At 20.1% G+C, this 25270-nt stretch overlaps 6 protein-coding genes across 6 annotated transcripts; 5 read left to right on the plus strand and 1 right to left on the minus strand.

Annotated features, from left to right (window-relative positions):
* Positions 1-452: 452 nt before the first annotated feature.
* Positions 453-3964, minus strand: SRAE_2000344600 (Protein dispatched; the record flags this gene model as incomplete). Its single annotated transcript, XM_024654639.1, has 3 exons — positions 453-3280; positions 3326-3740; positions 3788-3964. 3 exons carry the CDS (start codon positions 3962-3964, stop codon positions 453-455), a joined length of 3420 nt encoding a protein of 1139 aa, XP_024507991.1.
* Positions 3965-5577: 1613 nt separating this feature from the next.
* SRAE_2000344700 (Hypothetical protein) lies at positions 5578-7182 on the plus strand (the record flags this gene model as incomplete). Its single annotated transcript, XM_024654641.1, has 3 exons — positions 5578-5807; positions 6143-6350; positions 6415-7182. The coding sequence occupies 3 exons, from the start codon at positions 5578-5580 to the stop codon at positions 7180-7182; spliced, it is 1206 nt and encodes a 401-aa protein (XP_024507992.1).
* A 722-nt stretch (positions 7183-7904) lies between these two features.
* Positions 7905-12622, plus strand: SRAE_2000344800 (AT15369p; the record flags this gene model as incomplete). The annotated part of the gene is made up of 8 exons (XM_024654642.1): positions 7905-8324; positions 9594-9761; positions 9979-10029; positions 10685-10790; positions 10852-11081; positions 11757-12159; positions 12211-12326; positions 12374-12622. 8 exons carry the CDS (start codon positions 7905-7907, stop codon positions 12620-12622), a joined length of 1743 nt encoding a protein of 580 aa, XP_024507993.1.
* Positions 12623-14917: 2295 nt separating this feature from the next.
* Positions 14918-15931, plus strand: SRAE_2000344900 (Malate dehydrogenase, cytoplasmic; the record flags this gene model as incomplete). Its single annotated transcript, XM_024654643.1, has 1 exon — positions 14918-15931. One exon carries the CDS (start codon positions 14918-14920, stop codon positions 15929-15931), a length of 1014 nt encoding a protein of 337 aa, XP_024507994.1.
* Positions 15932-18733: 2802 nt separating this feature from the next.
* On the plus strand, positions 18734-20540 carry SRAE_2000345000 (Rho GTPase-activating protein domain and DEP domain and Rho GTPase activation protein domain and Winged helix-turn-helix DNA-binding domain-containing protein; the record flags this gene model as incomplete). Its single annotated transcript, XM_024654644.1, has 2 exons — positions 18734-18790; positions 18837-20540. 2 exons carry the CDS (start codon positions 18734-18736, stop codon positions 20538-20540), a joined length of 1761 nt encoding a protein of 586 aa, XP_024507995.1.
* Positions 20541-21646: 1106 nt separating this feature from the next.
* On the plus strand, positions 21647-22705 carry SRAE_2000345100 (GMP reductase; the record flags this gene model as incomplete). Its single annotated transcript, XM_024654645.1, has 1 exon — positions 21647-22705. The coding sequence occupies one exon, from the start codon at positions 21647-21649 to the stop codon at positions 22703-22705; it is 1059 nt and encodes a 352-aa protein (XP_024507996.1).
* Positions 22706-25270: the final 2565 nt, after the last annotated feature.

Here is a 25270-nt window from a genome sequence, read left to right on the forward strand (position 1 = left end):
AAATTTTTAAAATTATTTAATTTAATAATATTAATGTACTTTTAGAAATTTTTTTTGTTGTTGTTGTATGTTTAATAATAAATAATATATAATAGAATTATTATATATAATTATAACTTTTTTTTTAATATTATAAATCAAATTAAATTATTATATTTAAAACAACAATTTAATTTCAAAAAATTATATATAAAATGTAGAGTATAGTATGATTATTTAATAAATTATATATAATATTAAAAAAAGATTTATAGTACTTTACAATTTTCTTATTTTTTAAACAAATAAAATAGTATAATACTTAAAATAAATATATATTTTTTTATTTTTTTTATTATGCAAATTATTTACTTATATAATTATTTTATATTACAATATTCAATGAAATTTATATTTTCATTGAATCTAAACAATAAATGTATCCTATATTATAATTATTGTACTTTTTAAATTTAATTTTCTTCTTTCATACTATCTAATATATTGTCTTTTTTTTTTGTTACATTCATTTTTATAGTATTACTTGTTTGAGAATTTCTTTTATTTTTACAAGATGCCTGTGGAACAGGTAATGAAGCTCTTCTAACATATCCAAGAGAATTACGTTTAATCATGTGATGACTTTTTGCTATTTTTGCTAATGATAAACTTGTAGCTATATCATCACTAGTACCTGAAAATCTTCTATCTAAATAATCTCTACCAGCAATATTATTTATATAATCTTCTGTTATCAAAGGATAATTTGAGCTTTGTCTTCTTGTATATATTTTTGTTAAATTTGGTTGTGAGGATGTTCTACTTTTTTCTGATGTATATTTAATAAAATTAACATTTTTATTTATTAATGGTGTTAATGTTTCTGATGTTTTGTCTCTTTTTATCAATATATCTTTAGTATGTGATGTTAATAATTTTTTTGGTGGTACAAATATTAATAAAAGTGACATTAAAAAAAATGTTGAATGAATAAATGAGACGGTTGCCATTGTTATCATAAAAACACCAATTTGATGAAATGATAATGTTGATGCTACAGACATAGCTAAACCTGTAACAGAAGTTGTTGCTGCTGATACAAAAATAGGATAAATTACATCATTTATAGCTAATAATATACTTTTACTTTTACTATTTTTTAATGTTATAGTTGATATTGAATTTGTTCTTTCAATTGATGGTGTATTTAAAAAATAATTTCCATCTAATATATTTGCATATGAAATTGAATAATGAAGAACAAAATCAAAAGATAAACCAACTGTTAGAAGAATAATTGTCGATTCAACAACATTTAAGTGCCAATTAAGAAATGGCATTACTGATAATGTTGTTATAACAATATCAATGATAACAATTAAAGCAAATATTGTTATCTTAGTATTTTTTATACTCATCCATAGTATAATAAAAGCACATAATAAACCAAGTATTGTTGATATTAATGTTTCTGTCAATAAAGATGAATGCATATCATAAAATCTAAATTGTTCTAAATCAATAATTGGATTTTTAAGAATTTCATTAGGTGCTTCAGATAAATTTTGTTTAATAATACTAATAATTTGATTGTAATTATTTTTCATTGTCCAAAAATCAAAAGAAAATGTATATTTTGTTAAAAAAGCACATTGATGTATAGAATAAATATTAAAATTAGATTTACTGGAAAATTGTTTTATATGAAATATTGGTCTACCAATTGGATACCAAAATTGATTTGTTAATTTATTTGATAATGATGTTTCTTTATTATAAAACATCTTACTAACACAATATTGTATCAAATTTTCATGATAAGGTCTTTGACTTTTATTACAACATATCTCCTCACTAGAGGTACAATTTTTCTTCATATAATTATTATAAAATTCATCAATAAAAACATAGTTTAAATCTGGAGCCAATGAAAATAAGTTATAATTTAACATGACAAAAGATTGTTTACTTATATGATTACAATAATTATTAATCCATTCAAGATTTTTATCTTTTAATAATTGTTTACCCTCTCCAATTAATGTTATTTTTTCATTTTTATATGTTGGTGTCAAAAATGGTGCATAATCAATTTGTTCAATACCAAATAATATTCTTATAAATATTGGATCATGTTTCTTTTGAAGTACTTTAAAATGATTTCTATATCTTAAATCAAATTGTTCAATAATACTATCTTTTCTAAAATATTGAAAATATTCCTTATTTGGAAGACTTAAACCAGGAATGTATGTTAATAAAAATATACTTATTAAAAATGTTATTAAAAAAAAGGAGCATGTTATAAGTGGAATAACAGTTACAAAATATTTTATAACAATTTCAATATTTTTTTTAAATAATTTTTGAAATCTACTATATTTTGAATCAATTTTACTATTAATGATTGCAAAATTTTTACAAATACAATTTGTATGTTTTTTTTGGTATATATATAATGCTGGAAGATATGTTATAACTAGAAGAAAATTAATTAATAAACATAATGATGCATATATAGCAAAACATTTAATTGCTGTAATATGTGAAATAAAATTAAAAAATATTGCTGAAACAGTAGTTAAAGTAGTAACTAACATTGATACTGTTGATTTTTGTAATGATTTTGTTAAAATATTAGCTAATGGTAAATCATTAACATGATTTTTAAATTTTTCAAAATTTTCTCTTAATATAAATGTATCATCTGAACCAATACCAAGTAAAAGAATTCCAGCTAATAAATTAATAAAAGGAAAAAATTCAATTTGTAATAGTACTCTATATATAAAATATGAAAAATTCAATGACATTAATATTATTAAAATCACATTAATTGAATAAATAATAGATTCAGAACTAAAAATAAGAACAATAAAAACTAATAATGCTCCTAGAATTCCATAAGGTACATCAGTTAATAATGTATCAACAAAAAGTTTTTCTTTAACATCAAAATCAAAAGCTAATAATGAAGTTTTAAGCTCCTTTTCTAATAAATCAACTTTTTCCTTATTAATTCTTTTTCTAATTTCATTTTTGTTTTCTAATATTATAATTAACGATACATCATTAATTATATATTTATCGGTAAGTAATATTTTTTTAAAATTTTCTATTACTCCCTCTATACAATTCATTTCCAAACAACTAATAATTTTTTCTTTCATCCCTTTCCATTTTTCATTTTCTAATTCACAAATATTTTGTTTAATCTTAGATTCATTAAAATAATTATATATATATGCATATAATAATTTCAATGATACAATATTATTACATTTTTCCGTTATGTTGCACTCTTTAAAATATCATAAAAATGATGCACATAAAAATAAATACTTACTTTTAGATATTATTATACCAACTTTTTCTAATATTTTTGGTAGTGAGCAAAAGAATTTTAATGATTCATATGAACCAATGTCATGATTTTTAACAACAATTTTTCCAAAATTATGTATAGATTCAATTTTTAAAGTCTCTAATAATGATGTATTTTTCTTTTTTCTTTTTTTTACAGACATATGTCGTGAATTTTTATGTACTTTTATATCCCTTGAGTTTTTAACATTAAAATTATCAAAAGTTACATTACTAAAAAAGTTATTTTGTTTAATTAATTGTTTCCAATGAACTATTTCTTGATAAGTGAATTGAGGAATTAGAGTAAATCCACCATTACTTTTTAAAATAGCTTTTTGAAGTAATCTTGATGTTGCTGATTGCCTAGATATAAATGTATTTTGAGTTGAGAAACCCTAAAAAAAAATATAATGTTAATAAAAATAAATATTTATTTATTTACTTTTATTGGATTTGAAAATGTTGGTAGATCATATATCCAAAAATTAATTGGAATAATTATAGCTGTTGCAAAAAGAAAAAAAAGTATAATTACTTCAGGATATTTAATTAATAAATTTCTATACCAATTATTTTTTATTCCTGAAGTTCCAGTAAAAGTTGTTTGTTGTGTAGACATTTATTTATAATAAAAATTTTTATAAAACTTTTATAATAACTTTATAAAACACTATAATACAATGAAAAATTTATAATATTCAAAGTAATATTTTTAAAAAAAATAAATTTTTTATTTAAATTTAAAAAAAAAAGTATATAATCTTATGTATACAAAAAAAAAAAAGTTGATGTGAGAATTTTTTAATAAAATTTTTACTATTTAAACATATATAATATAAAAGTTTTTGAAATAACATAGGGCAAGTTTTTTTTCTCCAGAAAAATAGAATATTTTTGCATATATTGCATTAGAATATAAAATATCTATTTATATACATAGAATATTTTTATATGGTATTTTACCATCATCATCATCATCATCATCCTCATTGATAAAATGGAAGAAAAATGTAAAAAGAAACATCAAAGGGTATATTCATATTTTTTTATTTTATAATACATGATTGAGTATAATAATTTGAAGTTTTTTTTTTTTTTTAAAAATGATTTAGAGGAAATCAAATTATTTTTAAAATAATTGCATTTTAAAAAAAAGCTTACATAAATTATACATCATAAATATAGTTTCTATAAATTATTTTTTTTATTTTAGTAGAAAAAAAAATATTTTAAAAATTTTAAAACTACTTTAACAAAATGATTTATATTTTAATAGTAATGTTTAAATGAAATAATAATAAATATCCTTATAATAAAATATATATATAAATATATATATATAAAAATTATAGAGATACATGTATAGATGAAAATTAATCATTTTGCTAGTGAATATATTAAAAGAATTGATAATTAATAAATTATAGAAAAAAAAAAGTTGTATATATATAAGTTTATATAATGTTAAATTGTTATACATGATGAAATATGAAATAAAATTACTTATATAGGAAGACCTTTTAAATATTTAAACATCTTATGCAAACTTAGAATCCAAATAATTGCAATTAAGGTAATTAAATGACATAATCTACACTTTCTATTAATTTTAATGTTTTTATAAACATAAAAAAAAATATTTTGATCTTTTTTTATTATTTAATATACTACTAGTACAAAAAATAAAATAAAAAAAGGAAAATTAATATATTTACTATAAAAAAATAAAATATATTTTATTCAACAAAATTATAAATATTCCACTTTATAAATATTTTTAATGTTATTAAAAGGTATCAATTGAAAAAATTCTTTTATTTTTATATTTATTTATATTTCATACATATTTAATAGTAAAAAAAAAATTTTATTAATAAAAAAAAAAAAAAATTTTTATATAAAGATGATATAAATATTTTGGTTTAGAAAAGTAATAGAAGGTAATTATATTAAATAATAATAGGCAATAAATATAATCTTTAATATATGAAAATAAGAAAATTATTTGCAAAAAGATAAAGAAATTATAAATTTATATATATATATATATACTTAATTAATTATATAAAATTTTATAAATATAATTTGAGGTATTTAATTTTTAAACTTTTAACAGTTTGATTTTATAAATAATATTATTCTTTTTATAAAACATTTTTGTTTAATAAAGTTTTATATATCTATTATTAATAAAATATTTTTTTTTTTAGTTAATAAATATTTATTATCATAATGGATATTATGTATCAAAAGTTAATGAAAAATTTTGATTATCCTATAGAAATGAAGTGTGTTTTTGAGGATGTACTTGGGGAAGAAAATGAAATGAAAAATCTTGAACACCAATATTTAGATAAATATCAATGGCCAACATTTTTACAAGAATCTAGTTTGAATTTTACCCTTGGCCTGGATTTTAATAATTGGAGTCAAGGCAGTGAAAATACCTATTTTTGTCATTGGTAAATTTAATTGCTTAAAGACTTATAAATTTAATAGTAGTAGTGAAATCTTCTTTTTTTTTATCAAAGCCGATTTTAAATCATATATTTTATCTATATTAATATGTTTTCGATTAACACAAAAAAAAACCTAATCTATATATAGAGTGTAAAAATCATTTATTAATGAATTCCTCATTTTTAACCCATATATTTTGGATAGGATAAACTTTTTTAATAATTAATTTTAAAAAAAAATGTATATATATGAAAAATTATTTAAATTTATATATATATATAACTAGACTTTTTTTTTTAAAATCTTTTTAGTTCTATAAATATAATATTTTTTTTAGGGAAGGAAATTTTCGTGATTTAGAAACATCAGATTATTTTCATATTACATCAGAATCTTTTAAAATTATCTTTCAAAAAACATGCCTTTTATTTGATATGTTTAATATAAAAAAAAATGACATTATTTGTATGTTTACACCAACTATTATTCAATTACCAATTATTATGTTAGCAGCTATTTCCAAAGGTATCATCTTTGCACCTATGGTAAATATATTTTAAATGTGTATTGAATTAATTAATTAATGTAAAAATATTTTTTTTTTTCTAGAGTCCAGAGAATTATAAAAATATCACAGAAATTAAAGAATATTTAAAAAAATTTTCTATATCTCCTAAACTTTTTATTACCATAGATACCTTTTATAATGGAGAAGAATGGGTAGATTGTAAAGATATATTGGACAAAACATTTCATGACATAACATTGTATAATGATGTAAAAATTATTGTTATACGACATGGAGGTCCTCATCCAGGTGTTCCACCTCCCTCATATACATATGTTGGAAGGAGACCTAACTACAATGTTACTTGTATAATCAATGAAGGGAGGGATTTCAGGTGGGGTGAATTAATGAAAAATATCAAAGTTCCATTAACATTCAAGTTTCCTATAAATAAAGTCAAACCATCTGATATCGTATTATATGTAAATTATGAATATATTAATAGTTTACAATTTTTAATTCTTACATTCTTTCATAAAAGACTTTTTAAAAAAGAATGTCCTTCAAGATATTTGCATTTTGTTGGTACTCCTCCAGATTGTCTATTTTTTATTATACAAATATATGCACTTATAAGTATTAACAAGCCATTTTTAATTACTGAATGTTATATAAATATTAAAGATAACAGTAAAAGGATAAAAAAAATACTTACAGACTATGAACTTAATTCTGCTGGTATACTTTATCATACATCCATAGAGAAAGAGATAATTGAATTAATAAATTCTCTTCAAAAACTCTTCATTACCTCTGGTGATGAAACATCTGGTTTAAATAAGATGGTAAACAAAATTATTTATTCCTAGTAATGATACTCTATTTATAGTTTTTATAATATATTTTTAAATTATTATTTATTAAACTATACTTAATAAAATGTAACCTTTTTTTTGTAATTTATTTTTTTGTTTTTTTTTTGTAAAAAAATATATTTTTAAACTTTTAATTTATTAAGTAACCGTCTCAGAGAAATATTTTTTTTTCCATAAAAAAAAGCATTTTTATTCATTATCTTTTTTTTTTCTATTTAAATAGCTTATATTATAAATTGACTATGTCATTTTAATATAATATGAAACTTATATAAACATTATTGATGCTTCAAAATAATTTTTCTTTTCTTTATTTTATATCTTAAAGAATATACTAAAGATATATCATTATTTCAATAAAACAGTTCTTTTAATAATAATTTCTATTTATGTTTATTAGTCTATAAAAAGTTCTTTGAATGTTATGTAGATGATAAAACATTATATACTTATTTACCATTTTGAAAAAAAAAAAATTTTTTTTTTTTTGTAAGGGTTATGATAAACTTTATTGACAAAAGATGAATAATTGAAAATTTTAGTCACTGTTAATTACGAATATCTTTTTCATTATTTTTTTCGGTCTATTAATAAATTTTATATATATATATATATATATTATATCTTTTGAAATCTATTTCAATATAATACTTTTAATTTAAGGGAATTTTTTTTTTTTTTGTAAAAAAAAAAGCTGTAATTTTTTTTATTAAATTATGTATAAATATTTATCATGTTACTCCTGCCCTGGGTTTGTATACACTTTTACAAGAATTTTTTTATTTTCTTCATCATCATCATCAAGAAAAAATGATGAGGTAAGTGAATGGAAAGATTATGGAAGTTATGGTTTTGGTGATAAAGAAAAAATCAAAAATTCTTCAATAAAAAACAAGTTACAAAATGATAATAATAATACTATAAAAAAATATGATGATGATAGTTTTATTCCATATTCTGAATGGCAACTAGAAAGAAAAAAAAGAAATAAAAAGTACAATCAAGTTGAGGGTGAGAAAAGTATGAAGACAACCGAAAAACATATTCATTTTGATGAGAATAATGTCAAAAATAATGAATGCTTAATCATACCAATATCACTAAACATTTCCAATATACCAGAAGCTATAAATGAGGTACGTCTATTATTTTTTTTTATTTTTTTTTTCCTTCTAATTATTCCAACCATATAATATACCCATAATTACATTTATATTCTTTTTTTTTTAATCAACATTATAATATTTTTTTTGACTTTTCAATTACCAAAAAAAGTTATTCTTGATTGGTAATTTATCAAAATTGCTTTTAACCATTATTTCAAGCTATTTTAATTTCCGTAAAAATGTAAATAAAGAAAATTAGCTTTTTTCAATTTAATCGTTCGTTCTTTATTATTATCATAATGGAATGTTATTATTATTCTAACATTATGTATAATTTTTTGCTCCATCATTGTCCTTTGAATAGTCCACGTAACATACATAAATATATAAAAAAAAAACATAATTATTCTATTTTTCTTTGGTTCTACTATATAAAATATATATTTATTTATTTTTGAAACAATAAAGAATAAGAAAGAATATTCTCCTTTAATAGGAATAAAAAAAAAAAAAACCTTTTAAATTTATAATCATTGTTTAAATTTACAAAAAAATAAAATAAATAATATTTCTTATTCATTCATCACTTTCATAAGATAAATGTATATGATATTAATTTTTTATCGTTTTGTAGACTACAAATTAATAATAAACGATTTTATAAAGGATACCTAACAACAGAAATAAACTAATAATTATATGTTTTTTATAAAACATTTTTTAATAGAAATTAATTTTCTAAGATTTTTATACTATTATAAATAAAAGTTTTATTTTTTTTTATTCATTATATATCTTTACATGTGTATATATGTTGACTCCGTTAAGTCATTTATATAATTTTATTTGTTGTCCCTGTCTTTTTTTTGGAAAAGCAATCTGCCAAAAAAAAAAAGTTATTCTTCATATTTTTCTGGCACTAGTATTCTTTTTGTTAGTAATTTATAATCTTCTTATATTATATACTCATACACTTATATTGAGAAATTTGGCTCTTATCAATGTAAATAGAGACAGGCAGGCTAATTAAAATTTATTCTTATATTGAAACTGAATAATTTAATAAGTAATTTTTAATATTTCTTATACTAAAAGTGAATTTAGTTTAGATATCATTATAATTTTATTTCTTAGACCCTCAATTATATTTAATTTTATGATATCTTGTTTTTTTTTTCCTTCTATCCTTATCAATTTAATTTTATGTTATTTATTTGATATTATTTCTAACAAATATATATAATGTACATTTTTTGTAACAATAATTTTATTTTATTTTATTTTTTTTTGACTTTTCAGGAGATAGATGACATGACATCCTTTTCAACAACTTCTAACTTTGATAATCAAGAAAATTTAATTAATTCTTTAAAAATGTCAGAAAAAATAAAAGAAGTTAATGGAAGAAAAATTAATCATGAATCTCGACTTCGTGTAATCAGTCTTTATAATGAAAGGAAATCTCAGGTAGTATAAAATAAATTATAATTTATACTTTCTGTTAAAAATTTATTTTTATAAAATATAATATCTTTTCATATATACAATATAATCTTCTACTATGTAAATAACTAGTTCAGAAGGATTATAATTTATTTAGTTTTATCCATTATTATATATATTTAAAATTTCCAAACATTCTTAATTTTTCTCACTCCAAAATTATGTCTACATTTAATTTTAGGTTGAAATAACAATAGTTGAAGGAATACATATGCCATTTGATAAAAGTCAGGTAAGTAATATTCATTTTTATTCACTATATTTTTACAATATTATCCTTATATAAAATTTTTTTTTTATAACTAAAGAATAGAGTAAGGCAAATTTAAAAAAAAAAAATAATAATAATAATAATAAATTAAATAGAATACTTATTCTAAATATTTTTTTTTCTTATTCTAACTATTATAAATATTTAAGGAAAAAAAATATATAGAAATATATTTTTAATATAATAAAAAATTATTATAATGTTAAAAATATATATATATTCTTCCTATCATTAATTATCCTAAATAATGTTTTATTTCTTCCTAAGTAAAATTTTGTTTTTTTTATATTTTTTTTTAAATCTTTTGTCCCAAGTATTTTTCGGGAGTAAAGAAAAATACTTCATTTATTTGACTATTTTAAGTAATTTTAGTTTCTGTTCTCAATAGAAATAAAATAAAAAAATTATATAAAAGATTCATTTAACTACCAATTTATGTTTATTTTAATTACCTACTTATTTTACGTAAAAGCTTTCATCCAAAAGGAAAGGATTCATAAACTTTATGATTATAGAAATTTAAGTTATTTTAAATTATAGTGCCTTTTTCTATTTATATAAATATTTTCAATCTTGTTTTTATTATATGTAATTAATATATATTTATCTATTATAGATAAGAGTTTCATTTATTGGAAATAAAATTTTAAAAGTTTGTACACCTTTTAAAGAAGGTTGGAATCCTAAATTTAATCAAACGTTTTATCTCAATTTGGAAAACGGTATATTTTTATTTAATTTTTTTTTTATAATAATAAAATAAAAATTATATATTATTTTTAGAAGATTTAAATAATTCTGTGATATTGTTTCGTATTTATACAAAATCTAAATTTTCAAAGTCAATTGATACTATTCTAAAGGTAGAGGCAGTGGAAGTAAAAACATTAGTCCCTGATGAGATAAATGTGTTATCAATTGCTGAATGTACCTTGCCCTTATCATTAGTTGACATCAAAGACGGTAGTGAAACATTACACAATTTAAAGCTTCACGCAGTCCAAGAGAAAAATGTAGGTTTTTAGTTAACTAAAAATTTGTTTCATCTAAAAAGATATTTAAAAAAATATTTTTCTTCTATACTGACTTTTTTCTTTTTTTTTTTTTTTTTTTTTTTAAATACACACACCCATTATTTAATTTACAAAAATAGTAACTTCGAATAATAAGAAATTTTTATACCCATAAAATTATTTAATTTTTTGTTAATTTTTTTTTCTATATATTTGTAAATTTTTTTCATCTATCTTTATCTATATATTAAAATGTGAAAATATAAAATTTATATCACTACAACTTTAGTAGTTATGTAATTATGTTTAATGTATAGATAGAATAATCTTAATTTTGTTATGATAGTCAAGCAACTTTTAACAATGATAATTTTCTATTTTTATGTTAATTAAGTTTATTTGTAAAGGAGATACATTTATATCTAAATCACAAGGCAATTTAAATCTTCTGCTTTGTAATTTAAAAGCATATATTTTTATAAAAAAGATTTAATCTTTCATATTTGATGTCAATTATTTAGCTTTGTACTATTTTATTCATGTGTATATAAATTTTAAATATTAACGAATATCTTATTTAACAATATTAATTAATTTTTATAAAAATAAAAAAAAAAAGTGTTAAAAATCTTTTCAATTAGATTAGATTTCAATTAATAGTTTGTAAATTTTTAGAGAGGCTCTGTGCCTAATATTAATATTAAAGAGTTTGATAGAATGACAGTTGGTCAAAGAAAACGTTCAAATTCGGCTTCTGGAAATAATTTAAAACTTCAAGCACCTATAACTTCTATGAGACAAAATCTTTATTTTAACGATAAAACATCACCAATACCACCTAGTACACCAAAAGGAAGAGGATCTATTTTTGAAAGAAATAATAATATGCATACTGGAAACGGTTCTAGAAGAGGATCAACAGTTGATGAATCTGGTAGATTTTGTTCATTACCAATGAATTCTGATACAAAGGCAGAACTTCTTGTTACATTATGTTATACATCATCATCTGGACAATTAGTTGTTGGTATAGAGAAAGCCTCTGCTAGTGTTGGTGCATGGGGTATTAAACCACCAGGTTAATATAAATTAATAAAAATAATTTAATTTTTTTTAAATCTTATTTTAGAGACATTTGTTAAAGTTACTGTATTAACACAATTTCAAGAAGAAATAGGAAAACAGAAGACAAATGTTGTAAAAGAAAGTTTTACTCCTATATATGATTCAACATTTGCATTTGAAGTAAGTTGATATTGTTAAATTAAATAAATCTTATTTAATAAATATAGATACCAAAAGCAGATATTGAAAGTCATAGTCTTCTTTTACAAGTTTTTACACATTGTGGTTTATTAAGGAGAAAAGCATTACTTGGACAAGTAATCCTAGGTGAAGCTGCCAGTAGTCCGGAAGCACAAGATCATTGGGATGATATGATAAAAGGAGACTCCATTACATTATCTAAATGGCATACATTACAAGGAAGAGATGAAATTAATGTGAGTAAAGGGGGAACTTTAAAACCATCCACTAAATAAAGATAATTTTGTCTTTTAATCATCTACATATACAAAAAGATACATAAATGTAAAAATATATCTTTAAAAATAATTTTAAATTTATAAACACACACTTTTATCATTAGTCAAACAGTTTATCTACTAACAAAAATTCATTAATGTATTAACAATTTTTCTGTTTCAATCTTTAAAATGATATCATAATTTGTTATTTTGTAAAAATATTCTTAATAAACTTTTACTGCAACATATATATATATAAAAATAATTATTTTAAATCAATGCTCTTTACAAATAAAAGTTCTTTTTCACTATTAAAAAGTTTTTTTGAAACATAAATAAATTGAAAAAAAAGTATAACATAAAACATATAAAGAAAAAAAAATTATGTATATTATCATTTTCAATCAAATTTAAATAATTTCTTTTTTTATTTGTTAATAAAAATAATATGGATTGTTTATAATTATATGAGTTTTATATTTATTATTTATTACATTCGTTAAAAACAAGTGATGCTAAAACTTTTATTTTTAAAAATATTTTTATAATATTTATAAAACAAAAATGAGCTTAATTTTATTCAAAGATAATTTTATAAAAATTTTTTCTTTAAATATGTCTAAGTTTATTATAGCAGTTGGTAAAAAAAAAAAATTATACGTTGTAAGAAAATAAATAATATCTATTTATAACAATAATAATATTTACATATTAAAAAAAATCAACTTTAATTTTATAATAAAGATAATAATTATCAAATAGAAATAAATAATTATTTCGACAAAAAAAAAAGTTTTAGTATATTTATGAGAAATTACTACTACAATAATTTAGTTTCTATTAAACACAGAAAATATGAATCATAATATTATATTTTTAAGTAATTCAATTTTTATTTCCATAATTTTTTTTGTTGGCATATACTAATTTTTAATTGAAATCTTATAAAAAAAATTGTTAAAATTTTTAAAATAAATATTTTATATAAAATTATATATTTAACCACAAACTGTCACTTTCTTTTTCACTTAAAAAAGTATTAATTTAATAACCTGTTTTGTAATAATATTTTATCATAATTTAATAATCACTCAAATATTACATTAAAAAATATATAATTTTTAACAGTTACAATTAAAACAATTTTTTTGTAAAAAAAAAGAAACATTCATCTTATCATCTCCAGTATTTTTGATGTTAATTATAAGTATAAAAAATAAATACAAAGTGTAACTATAATTGTGGTTTTGTAAATATAAATTAAAAAGGAAGTCACAGTTTAAAGTTATAGAATAAAAAAAAATTTTGGATGATTTATATAATTTTTGAAAATGATATGTTAAAATATTCAATAATTTCAAGTAGTTTATTAAACATTTCACAACGAAACAAAAATTATTTCATACTTTTTTTTTACGTCGTGGCGGTAATTGTTATCGACAAAAAAAAAACTAGAACTAAATATATTTTATAATATTTACAGTTTAACTATTAACTACTATTTTATAGATTCTGATGCTTATATTTGTTTTAAAAAAATTGTTTATTCTATTCATCATTTTTTGAATAATAAATCGCAAAGTGCAATAATATTTTTTTAATTAAATTTTGTAACAAAATAAATTTAAAAAAAAATAATAGACATCAATTTTAACATGATATTCTTAACAGTTAGTTATTAGGAAAAATGTATATATGTATTACAGTCAATTTATTTATTTTACAAAACAGACTATAGTGTACCTTGTAGTCTTATTGATCTTCTCCTAGAAAATTGTAAAAATATAATTGATAAGGTCAAATACATGTGCAATCAAAAAATATGCTTATAAAGTAATAAATAACTTGTAAAACATTATTTATAATTCATTTTTCTCCAAATTTGCCCAAAACTAATCTTTAAGGATATTAACATCATATTGTTTATTTTTATTTTTTTTCTTTTATTCTTAAATAACATTAACTTCAGATATAACGAACTTTAAAACTGCGTTAAATATTGCTTGTTATAAATTTATACTTGCTTTTAATCCTCTTTTTCTCTTGCCATTTTTTTTTTAATAATGCGTTCACATTTATTATTTTCTGTTGTACGTGCAATTTTTAACAAATGTTTTTATCTTTGTAATATTTTGAAAATATTTTAGTATCATTTATGATTATTCTCTACATATGAAATTTTAAAACTTATTTAATCAACGTAAAAATTATTTTTTGCGTGTAATTTTGCTATTGCTTTAACTTATTCATTTTTTTTTTCTTAAAATCGATAATCTATCTAAAATTTTTTAGAAGTAAATAATTTTAAAGATGTCTCCAATTAGAGTTTTGGTTACCGGAGCAGCTGGACAAATTGGATATTCATTGGTTCTTCAAATTGCCAAAGGAGATGTCTTTGGAAAAGATACTCCAGTAACATTGGTACTTCTTGATATTGCTCAAATGAAAGATGCTCTTGAAGGTGTAAAATTTGAATTGATCGATTGCGGGCTTCCAAATCTTTATGATGTTGAGTGTGCCGTTACTGAAGAAGAAGGTTTTAAAGATATTGACTATGCCTTTTTAGTTGGAGCTATGCCAAGAAGACAAGGAATGGAACGCAAAGATCTTCTTGCCGCTAATGTTAAAATTTTCAAAAGTCAAGGAAAAGCTCTTGCTCAATACTCTAAGCCAAATGTCAAAGTTCTTGTTGTTGGAAATCCAGCTAATACAAATGCATATATTGCTGCAAAATACGCTGCTCCAACAATTCCAGAAAGAAACTTTTCTGCTATGACAAGACTTGATCATAATCGTGCTGCTGCTCAGGTAGCCATCAAATCTGGAGTCACTGTTGGAAATGTAAAGAATGTCATTATCTGGGGTAATCATTCTTCAACACAATTTCCAGATGTTAAACACGCAACTGTTACGAAAAACGGTAAAACAGTTGGTGCTTACAGTGCTGTAAATGACACAGCTTTCCTTCAAGGACAATTTATCAAGACTGTTCAATCACGTGGAGCTGCTATTATTGAGAAAAGAAAATTGTCATCAGCAATGTCTGCTTCTAAAGCAGCTTGTGATCATATTCATGATTGGCACTTTGGAACTAAACCTAATGAATGGGTTTCTATGGCTGTTCCATCAGATGGATCTTATGGAGTTCCACAAGGACTAGTTTTTTCATTCCCAGTAACTATAGATGGAGTCTCCAAAGAATGGAAGATTGTTCAAGGTCTTGAACTTGATGATTTCTCCAAAGAAAAAATTGCTACTACATTGAAAGAACTTGAAGAGGAGAGAGATGAAGCTTTAAAAGCTTGTGAGGAATCTAACTTGTAATGCATCGGCATAAGGAGATGAAGAATAAAAGTAGAAAAATAACGGTTGATTCTTGGAAAGATGAATTACTAAACAGAAACATGTATTTTTTTTTCATAGTTCATCTTATACTTATTTGTTGCCGTTTAAAATATTTTAATAAAATCTATATAGATTATTTATATTTTATATTCTAAATGTATATAAAGAAGAAATGAATTTTAAAAAATTAACTTGAATACTTCAATATTTAATAAACTTTTTTAACATAAACATATCTGGTGTTAACGGAAAGTGTAATCGTTTTTTTTTGTAGATAAATTGCAAGGTAAAGTGTAGAAGAGAGTAACACTAGAATCTGCTACAAAAATGTTATTGGAAGTAATTTTGAAATTAAATTTATTCTAACATTATAAAAAAAGTTTGATAAACTGTTTTTGATGTTAATGTTTTGTGAATGATAATTTTAAAACAAGAGATAAATTTTTAAACAGCTATAGTTTTTTAAAAAAAAAAGACTTTTCAATGAAAGAATAAATGATTTCTAGAAAAATGATAGTCCTATATTTTAAGTATTATTAGATTTCTAAATTTTTTTTAATTTTTGAAATATAGATTAAAATAAATTTTTTTTCAAATTTAAAAAAAATAAAACACTTTAAAATTAACTTTTTTAGGGAAATTATTCCAGACAAATTTTGTTATCCTCAATTATAAAGAAAAATCATAGAAAATTATTGTAATTTAATATATAAAATATTTTGAAATGCAAATTTCTTTAAGAAGTGTACATTTGTACTATTTATTATTACTAAATTATTAATTAAATTTTTTCCTAATAAAAAACAAAATTTTACAAAAAATATTTAAAGTAAACTAATTAATTAAAATAAATCTATTGTAAAGTATGATTTAAACAAGAATTTTTTTTAAAGTTATTTTATTGCTACATTACATTCTAATGTATATTTCAAGTATAATATTTTCTATTCTTGAAATATGAATGATATGTGTATAATCTTGATTTATATTTTGTAGTTGTATAATGCTTTTAAAACAAATTATTTATGAAAAAATTATATTTAATAAACAGAAATATTACAAAAAATATTTTATTAAAAAGTATATATATGTATAATACTTTGCATAAATTTCATTTTTGTATAAATGTTTTAATTTTAAAGTCATTCTCTATTTTTAAAATAAAAAACAAATAATAATTTTAAAAAAACATTAATTATATTGATAATAATATTTTGACAATGTATTTTTAATTTTTAAAAATCTTTTTAAATTTTTTCAAATCATACTGATATTTTTTGTTATAATTACACACTGTTTAAAAAAATACTTGAGACAATCTGTAATTGAGTCAATTTTTAAGTATTTACATGGCAAAAGAAAAAAATAAATAAAAAATGGGCAAAACTTAATATTAACAATACATTGAAAAAAAAGCTTATTATATTTGTTATCTTTATTCAAAAGCAACATTATCATAAATTTAAAAATGACTCTAATTTAATTTTTATTTGTACTAAATAAACGTCACCTACTTTAAAATAAATTTAATACAATTAGAGTTGATGTTTTATCTAATAAAGTATTTAAATAATAATTATTAAAATTTACAAAAATTTTCTATTACATAGGTTATTCTAAAATTAAACTAATTTTGTATTGTAATTATTTTGTTGAAATTCAGAGAAGACTACTTTAGTAATTATTTTATTTTAAAACTTTAATAACCTATTTAGGTAAATATAATAATTGTTGAATTGATATTCATGACAAAACCGCTTACAAGCATTATTAATTTTGTGTTTAAAAAATTTTAATTTGATTTGTTTTAGAGAAGTGTTAATATGAATTTCTATAAAATTGAAAGATAATGTTTCAAAAAGGGGAACAAAAATAATTAAATAAAATAAAAAATTTGTATTGATATTGCAATTTTCATATATATAATCACAAAAATGATTAGACAATTAAATCTTTTTTTTTAATCTTTTATTTTGTTTACTTATATGAAATCTTATTTTAAAATTATTATTCTTTTAATGTATTAATGTTTGATTATTTATTAAAAAAAATAATTAATACATTAAACTTTTTTAAAAGCACAATAACTTATAAAATTTTTTTTTAATATAAGAAATTTATTATGATTATTATTTAATTAAATGTTGAAATTGTTTATTTCTCAATTAGTTATTATTGAAATTTATGTAATGCTTATGTGTAACTTTTAATTCAAAAAGCAGCATAATAATAATTATTTAAATTTTAAAATATGATAACATAATATTACTAGTAATTTGATTAATAAGCTTATCACAAGTAATCAAATTATTATAAATGAACAAGTATGCAAAGAAAAGTGGAACAGGAACTAACTTTAAATTTGATTTTAATCAATGATACTATAAGAAAACATAAATCTTAAAAAATTAATTAATTTTTTTTATTATATTATTAAAAAAGGAAGTCTTTGTACTATTATATTACAACAATTTGTTTTTTAAACAAATAACTAGCATTAAAATTATATAGCTGTTCATCAAAGTTATATCAAAAAAAAATTAACAATAGCATCTAGAAAATGCCAACAGTTAGAGTACAATTAATCTATTCATGTTCACATACTAAAAGGTAAATATAATTTTTTTCTTTCACTACTTTTAAATAGCAAACATTTGACAAAACTTATTAGCATTAATTTAACAATATTCATTAGTTACAGGTAACAATTTTAAGTATACTTATAAGATTTAATATTCTTAATAAGCTAATTTTTTTTATAAAAGTAAAAATATTTTTAATATGGATAATTATAATGGAACTTCAACAAATATGAATTCATTTAAAGCAACAAATCTTGTAAGTTTTATTTTATCACATAATAATTTTTAATTATTTATTTAAGCTTAATTTAATTAAAACCAAATTTATCAACAGTATGCCTCTCAAAAAGCATCGATGTTATCTAAAAATATATGATGATTCATTTACAGGAAAAGAAGCTGTAAATTTTATGCTTGAAATATTACCTTCGATTGTTTCAAAAAAAGTTGTATTGACTAGAAGTAATTGTGAACAATTGTTAAATTTTTTGATGAGTAGAAATATTTTTTATAATGTTCGTAAAGAACTTGATACAAAGTTTAAAGATGATTTTAGTATTTACAAATTTTATGATAATTATTCTGAAACAGTAATTCCTGTTAAAAGATCATACTCTGTAAATGATGGTAAAATACCATTTTTCAATAAGAAACCTTCAAAATCTATTAGTGAAAATTCTGAAACATCAACAAAAAGATCATTATCTACTTATGATTTCCCTGAGTTTGCCACCACAAACATAAAACTTATAAAATTTTTTGGTTTGAATGAAGAAATTAGTAATGAATCTAAAAATGTTGAACAAAAAAGAAATTCTATTCCAGAAAAATCATTTAATACAACTGATAATGTTAATAAACGACTTTCTTTCAATGAATTTTCAATTAATAAACAATTTAATTCTTGTGGTGAAGATACATGTACATTTCCAAAGTATGGTTTTGAAGAAATATCAAGTATTAATATAACATCATGGAAATATTGTATTACATCTTTTATTCAACAAAATTATTATGGAAAAGAAATATTTAAATTACTAGATATAGAGGATGATCTTGTAGCATGGAATTGTGAAAAAATTGGTTCAAAAGGAATTGTTAAATGTTTTAGAGAACGTGAAGAAATTTCAAGTCATTTATTAAGAATGATGAGATTTTTGGCTAAATATCCAAATGATTCAAATAATATTATTGAGTATGACAAACAATATTATGGTATTGAACTTGATACATATAGAAATATCTTATCGGAAATTTCTAGAAAAGGTATAATATTACCTGCTGTTTTTGGGAATATTTTAGTTGATATATTTTCATTAAATTCAATGACCAAACATAAAAATGATTTTTCTCCAATTATTAAAAAAATTAAAGAAACTCAATTAACCAAATTTTTTAACAGGACATCAAATAAATCTGTTAATTTTGGAGTTTTTAGTAAAAATCAAAATAGATCAAGTTTTCATAATTTTGAAAAGAAAAATAAAATAGGTTCTATCAATGATGAGACGGAAACAATTTATGAGAAAGAGGATGATGCAAAATTAGATAAATATACTTATATTCAATTTGTAAGAAACTCACCTTCATTTATCAATAGAAAAAATAATTCTCCAGATTCATCATTAAAAAAAAAAGAAGAAATTTTTAATTCTCCAAAAAAAAGAATGATAACTGATGACTTAAAAAAAGAACTTTACTCTTATGTTCTTCTTCTTCTTCCACCACCAATTCGAAGGAAACTTCATATAATTTTAAGATTTATGAAAAGAATCTCTGAAAATAACAATATAAAACTAAGTCAAAAAAATTCAAATAAAGTGGCTGTCTTAAAAACAATGACTCCATTGTTAATTACAACAAAAAATCAGGCAAACTTTTATTTTTTATCTAGTGTAGTGGAATATTTGATGGATAATGAGACAGAACTTTTCAAAATACCGGATAAGTTAATAAATGATCGCAATGTCATTATTAGTGATAGTAAATTAAAAATTTCTTATTAACTCAAAACATTTTAGAAACCTTTTATGGTTTAATAGATTTTTATACTTATCCTTTAAAATTATATTATAATAAATTGTTTTAAATTTAATCTTTACTTTTATTTTTTTTTATTAAAATATTATTTGAAATTTTATTTTTATTTAAACTTTGATAAAATATATCATAACATTTATATCCTACAAACATCATTATTTTTTTTTAACAATTTATAGAACTTTCCTTTTTAACATAAAAACATTAAAAATTATATTTTATATCAATAACATAATTATACACAGTATTTTTAAATATATCAATATATTATTAACATTAATTTTTTATTAACTGTCTCATGTACTAATTATTTATTACTATAATCATTTTTCTATTTTTTTTTTATTCTAATGTACTTCTTTCTATCAAAATTTTAATGGTTTGATTTTTCACATAACTAACATTTTTGGCTAAATAACATAATTGACAGATATGTCAAATGTTTAATTTACTAAAACGTTTATATAAATAAATAATAAATACATTAAACATTTACACTTTGTTATTAATTAATGTATATCAATTGAAATTTAATCTTGTTTAAGTTATTTTTAGTGTCATGAATTATGTATTATTTATATATATATATTTTTTTATCTAATGCATAAATATTTACATAAATTTTCTTTTGATTTTTATTACTATTATAATATATAACTTTCTGGAAAATTTATTTTACTTTTTTGTATTAATTTAGTAATATTATATGAAGTGATTTCTATAAATTAATATTTACTAATATTAATAATTGATAATTTTTATAATTTCATAAAGTTTTTTTTGTCTTTATGATATTTAAAACTAAATAATAGAAAAATATATTTAAAAAAAATATCATTGTAATGCTGTATTGTTATTAGTTAAATTAGTATTACCAAGACTTAAGCCATCTCAAAACGTAAGAGGCTATTATTTTATTGGATGTTCGTATACTAACTTCTCAAGAAGAAACAAACTGGAATGTAGAGTCTTATCCCATTTTTGTAGATTAAATATAATTAATATATTTATTCTTTTTTTAATTATTATTTTATTTAATTTTTTTTTAGGTATTGATAAGTAGCCGATAATCATGCCGAGAATCGATAACGAACCAAAACTTGATTTTAAAGATGTCCTTCTTCGTCCAAAAAGATCATGCCTAAGATCTAGAGCTGATGTTTGCCTAATTAGGGAATTTAATTTTAGAAATTCAAAAAAAACATATTCTGGTGTTCCAGTTGTAGCTAGTAATATGGATACTGTTGGTACATTTACTATGGCTTCTGTATTAGCTAAAAATAAAATGTTTACAACAATTCATAAACATTATACTGTTGAAGAATGGATTGATTTTGCTGATAGATGTAATAGAGATAAACAAATTTTTGATAATATTGCTATTTCTGCCGGTATGGCTTCTGAAGATTTTGGAAAATTAAAAAGTGTATGTGATGCTATACCTGAATTAGATTACATTTGTCTTGATGTAGCTAATGGATATTCAGAACATTTTGTTGATTTTATACGTAAAGTTCGTGAAGAATTTCCTCGTCATACAATTATGGCAGGTAATGTTGTTACTGGAGAAATGGTTGAAGAATTAATTTTAACTGGTGCTGATGTTGTTAAAGTAGGTATTGGTCCAGGATCTGTTTGTACAACAAGAAAGAAGACTGGTGTTGGTTATCCTCAATTATCTGCTGTTCTTGAATGTGCTGATGCTGCACATGGTCTTAATGGTCATGTTATGTCTGATGGTGGTTGTACTAATCCTGGTGATGTTGCTAAAGCATTTGGTGCTGGTGCTGATTTTGTTATGATTGGTGGACTTTTTGCTGGTCATGATCAATCAGGTGGTGATATTGTTGAAAAGAATGGAAAAAAATATAAAATGTTTTATGGTATGTCTTCTGATACAGCAATGAAAAAACATCAAGGTTCTGTTGCTGAGTACCGTGCATCTGAAGGTAAAACAATTACTATTCCATATCGTGGGGATGTCTCTGATACTATTCAAGATATTCTTGGTGGTATTCGTAGTGCTTGTACATATACTGGATCTAAGCACTTGAAAGAACTTGCAAAACGTGCTACATTTATCCGTGTAACCATGCAAACAAATGAACAATATACTGCTTTCGAAGTATAGGAATAAGTTGAATTTTTTTTTTCTCAGTTAAAACAATATTTAAAGGAAGGAAAAAAATTTTTTTTTCTACTATTTTTTTTTTATCAATATGTGTTACTATAAGTTTTTTGTTATTATTATTGTAGGGATTTATAAAATTAAGTGTATTTGTGTCTTATATTTTTCTTACAATAAAAAAAACTTCCTTTTTATCTAGTTTATTTTTAACGGATGTACTTTTTTATTGTTTTTTTGGTTTTTAAAAAAAATTATACAGAAGAATTTCTAAGTACTTTTTTTTTTCTATAGAACATAAATTGTTAGTCAAAGAAATATTTAGTTTTTGACGTATATACCTAATACAATGGGAAATTGTTTTTTTTTATAATTTATAACAAGACATTATATTAGAAATTTATTATTTTTATTAAAATTGGTGTAAACAATGAAAATAATAATTATATAAATTTAATCAACATTGAAAAATTACTGTTTTTAATATGCATACTTAATTTGATAAATTTTAATTTTTTTTTTACTAATTTTATAACATATATGAATTCAATTTTTTTAATCTATTATATTATTTATTTCTATTATAAAATTGTTTTCATTGAAATGTATTTTTGTTTATTGTACTTAAACAAAAGTTATTATATATATATTGAAAAAAAAAACAATATAATATACTTAAATGTTTTAATTCATTTTCACATTTATAACAATTTATTACTTTATAAAGTAAAACGAAATGATAATATAAAAATACTTTTAATTATTGGTATATTTTCATTACTTTTAAGTTAATAGAAAACTAAAAAAATACAGTGTCATACTAAATATTGGGACAAATTTTTATTTCATTAGAAAGAAATGACGTTATTTTTAATTTAAAATATTTTTTAAATATACTTATGCCTACGCTTTTTAAGTTTCTATTATTATTATCAATTTTTAAATTTTCTTTCTAATATTTTTTATAATTTTAAAATTGTTTAACTTTAAGTTTGTGTTCATTCAAGTTTTATGTAATAGTTTTTATTACTCCGTATTTATATATATATTTTCTGGTAATTAATTTATATGCATTATTATTCTATATACAATTATTTTTCTTTATATAAAAATAAAATATTAAATAATAATTGTTCATTTTATATCTTTAAGGGTTATTTGTAGTTTAAGTTTTAAAATATAAAATTAAAAAAGAAAATCATATTTTAGGTGTGTTATATATTTATTTTTTTCTTCATATTTCTTATTATATCATTAAAATATAATGTGAGGTAATGATAAATAAAGTTGAAGGAAGTTTGTTTACATGTCCAATTTTATTTTTAAAGAAAATTTATATAATTTATAGTTAAAAGACTTAAAATATAAGGAAGTAATTTTATAAATTATTAAAAAATATACTTTTATATAATATAAAATTTTCTCTTTATCTTCTTATATCATTCTAAAAATTTTTCACTGTTTTCTATGAACTTATATAAGAAGATTAAAATTTTAGCCATTAATATAAAACTTTTTCAACACTTTGATGTATATTAGTTATTCAATGCATTTTAACTTTGCCTTATTTTAATTTTCTATTTAAATACATTTGATAAGTTAAAATATTATTTTAGCGGTTTTAATGATTCATCTATTATTTATGCACTTATTAATTATTCATATTAAGAATTGTTTATAGTAGAATTTTTATTTACTAAAAAGTATAAAATAAGAAATACTTCTAAACTTTTTCAGTATTTTATTAAATTGTTTCTAGTCAAAAAAAAAAATAAATAATATATATATTTATAAATGTATATTTATTTTGGATGTTTCATTTGATACACTTAAACAACTAATATTTTTTAATAAAACGTTTCTCAAACAACAATAGATAAGTTACGTTGATAATGTTACTAAGAAGTCAACAAATAATGGTGAAGTTAAGACCATTGGGGGTATTATGTAAAAATATAGATATCAGATCTCATTTGAATTTCCATCATTTTTCTATATATATTTCTCCCTTAATATATCTTTACTTTAATGATGCTAAAATAATAAAAATTATTACTTATTTTATAAATATATTTCTCATTCTTACAAAATCACACGATGTTATATTTAAAAAAAAATAACAGTTATAACTTGTATATTTTATGATAGTTTAAAAAAAAAATAATATTATGTAAAGAAATATGTTACTATTTTGTAATATAATCTTATTGATATTTTAACCAATATTTTGCTTTTTTTTTAATAAAAACAATTTTATACAAAATGTCAATTTTACTAATTATAAATTTTATTATATTAATGAATTTTAATTTTTAAGAATTTAATTTACTTTTTTTAATAAAGTAGAAATTTTTAATAGTCATTTTCAATTATTATTTTTTTTGCCAATAACGCATTATTACTTTTTTCATCATAATTTCTATTGTGATAAGAACCTTAGTTAACAAAGATTATTAAATTTGGTAAGTAAATGGTAAAGCATTTATGCTTTTGAACAAAAAAAGTTATTATCAAGTTATATATTTTAAATTACTATAAAATTACTTTTTTTGAATTAACACATAATTAATA

Source organism: Strongyloides ratti, assembly GCF_001040885.1.
Source record: "Strongyloides ratti genome assembly S_ratti_ED321, chromosome : 2".
Lineage (NCBI taxonomy): Eukaryota > Metazoa > Nematoda > Chromadorea > Rhabditida > Strongyloididae > Strongyloides > Strongyloides ratti.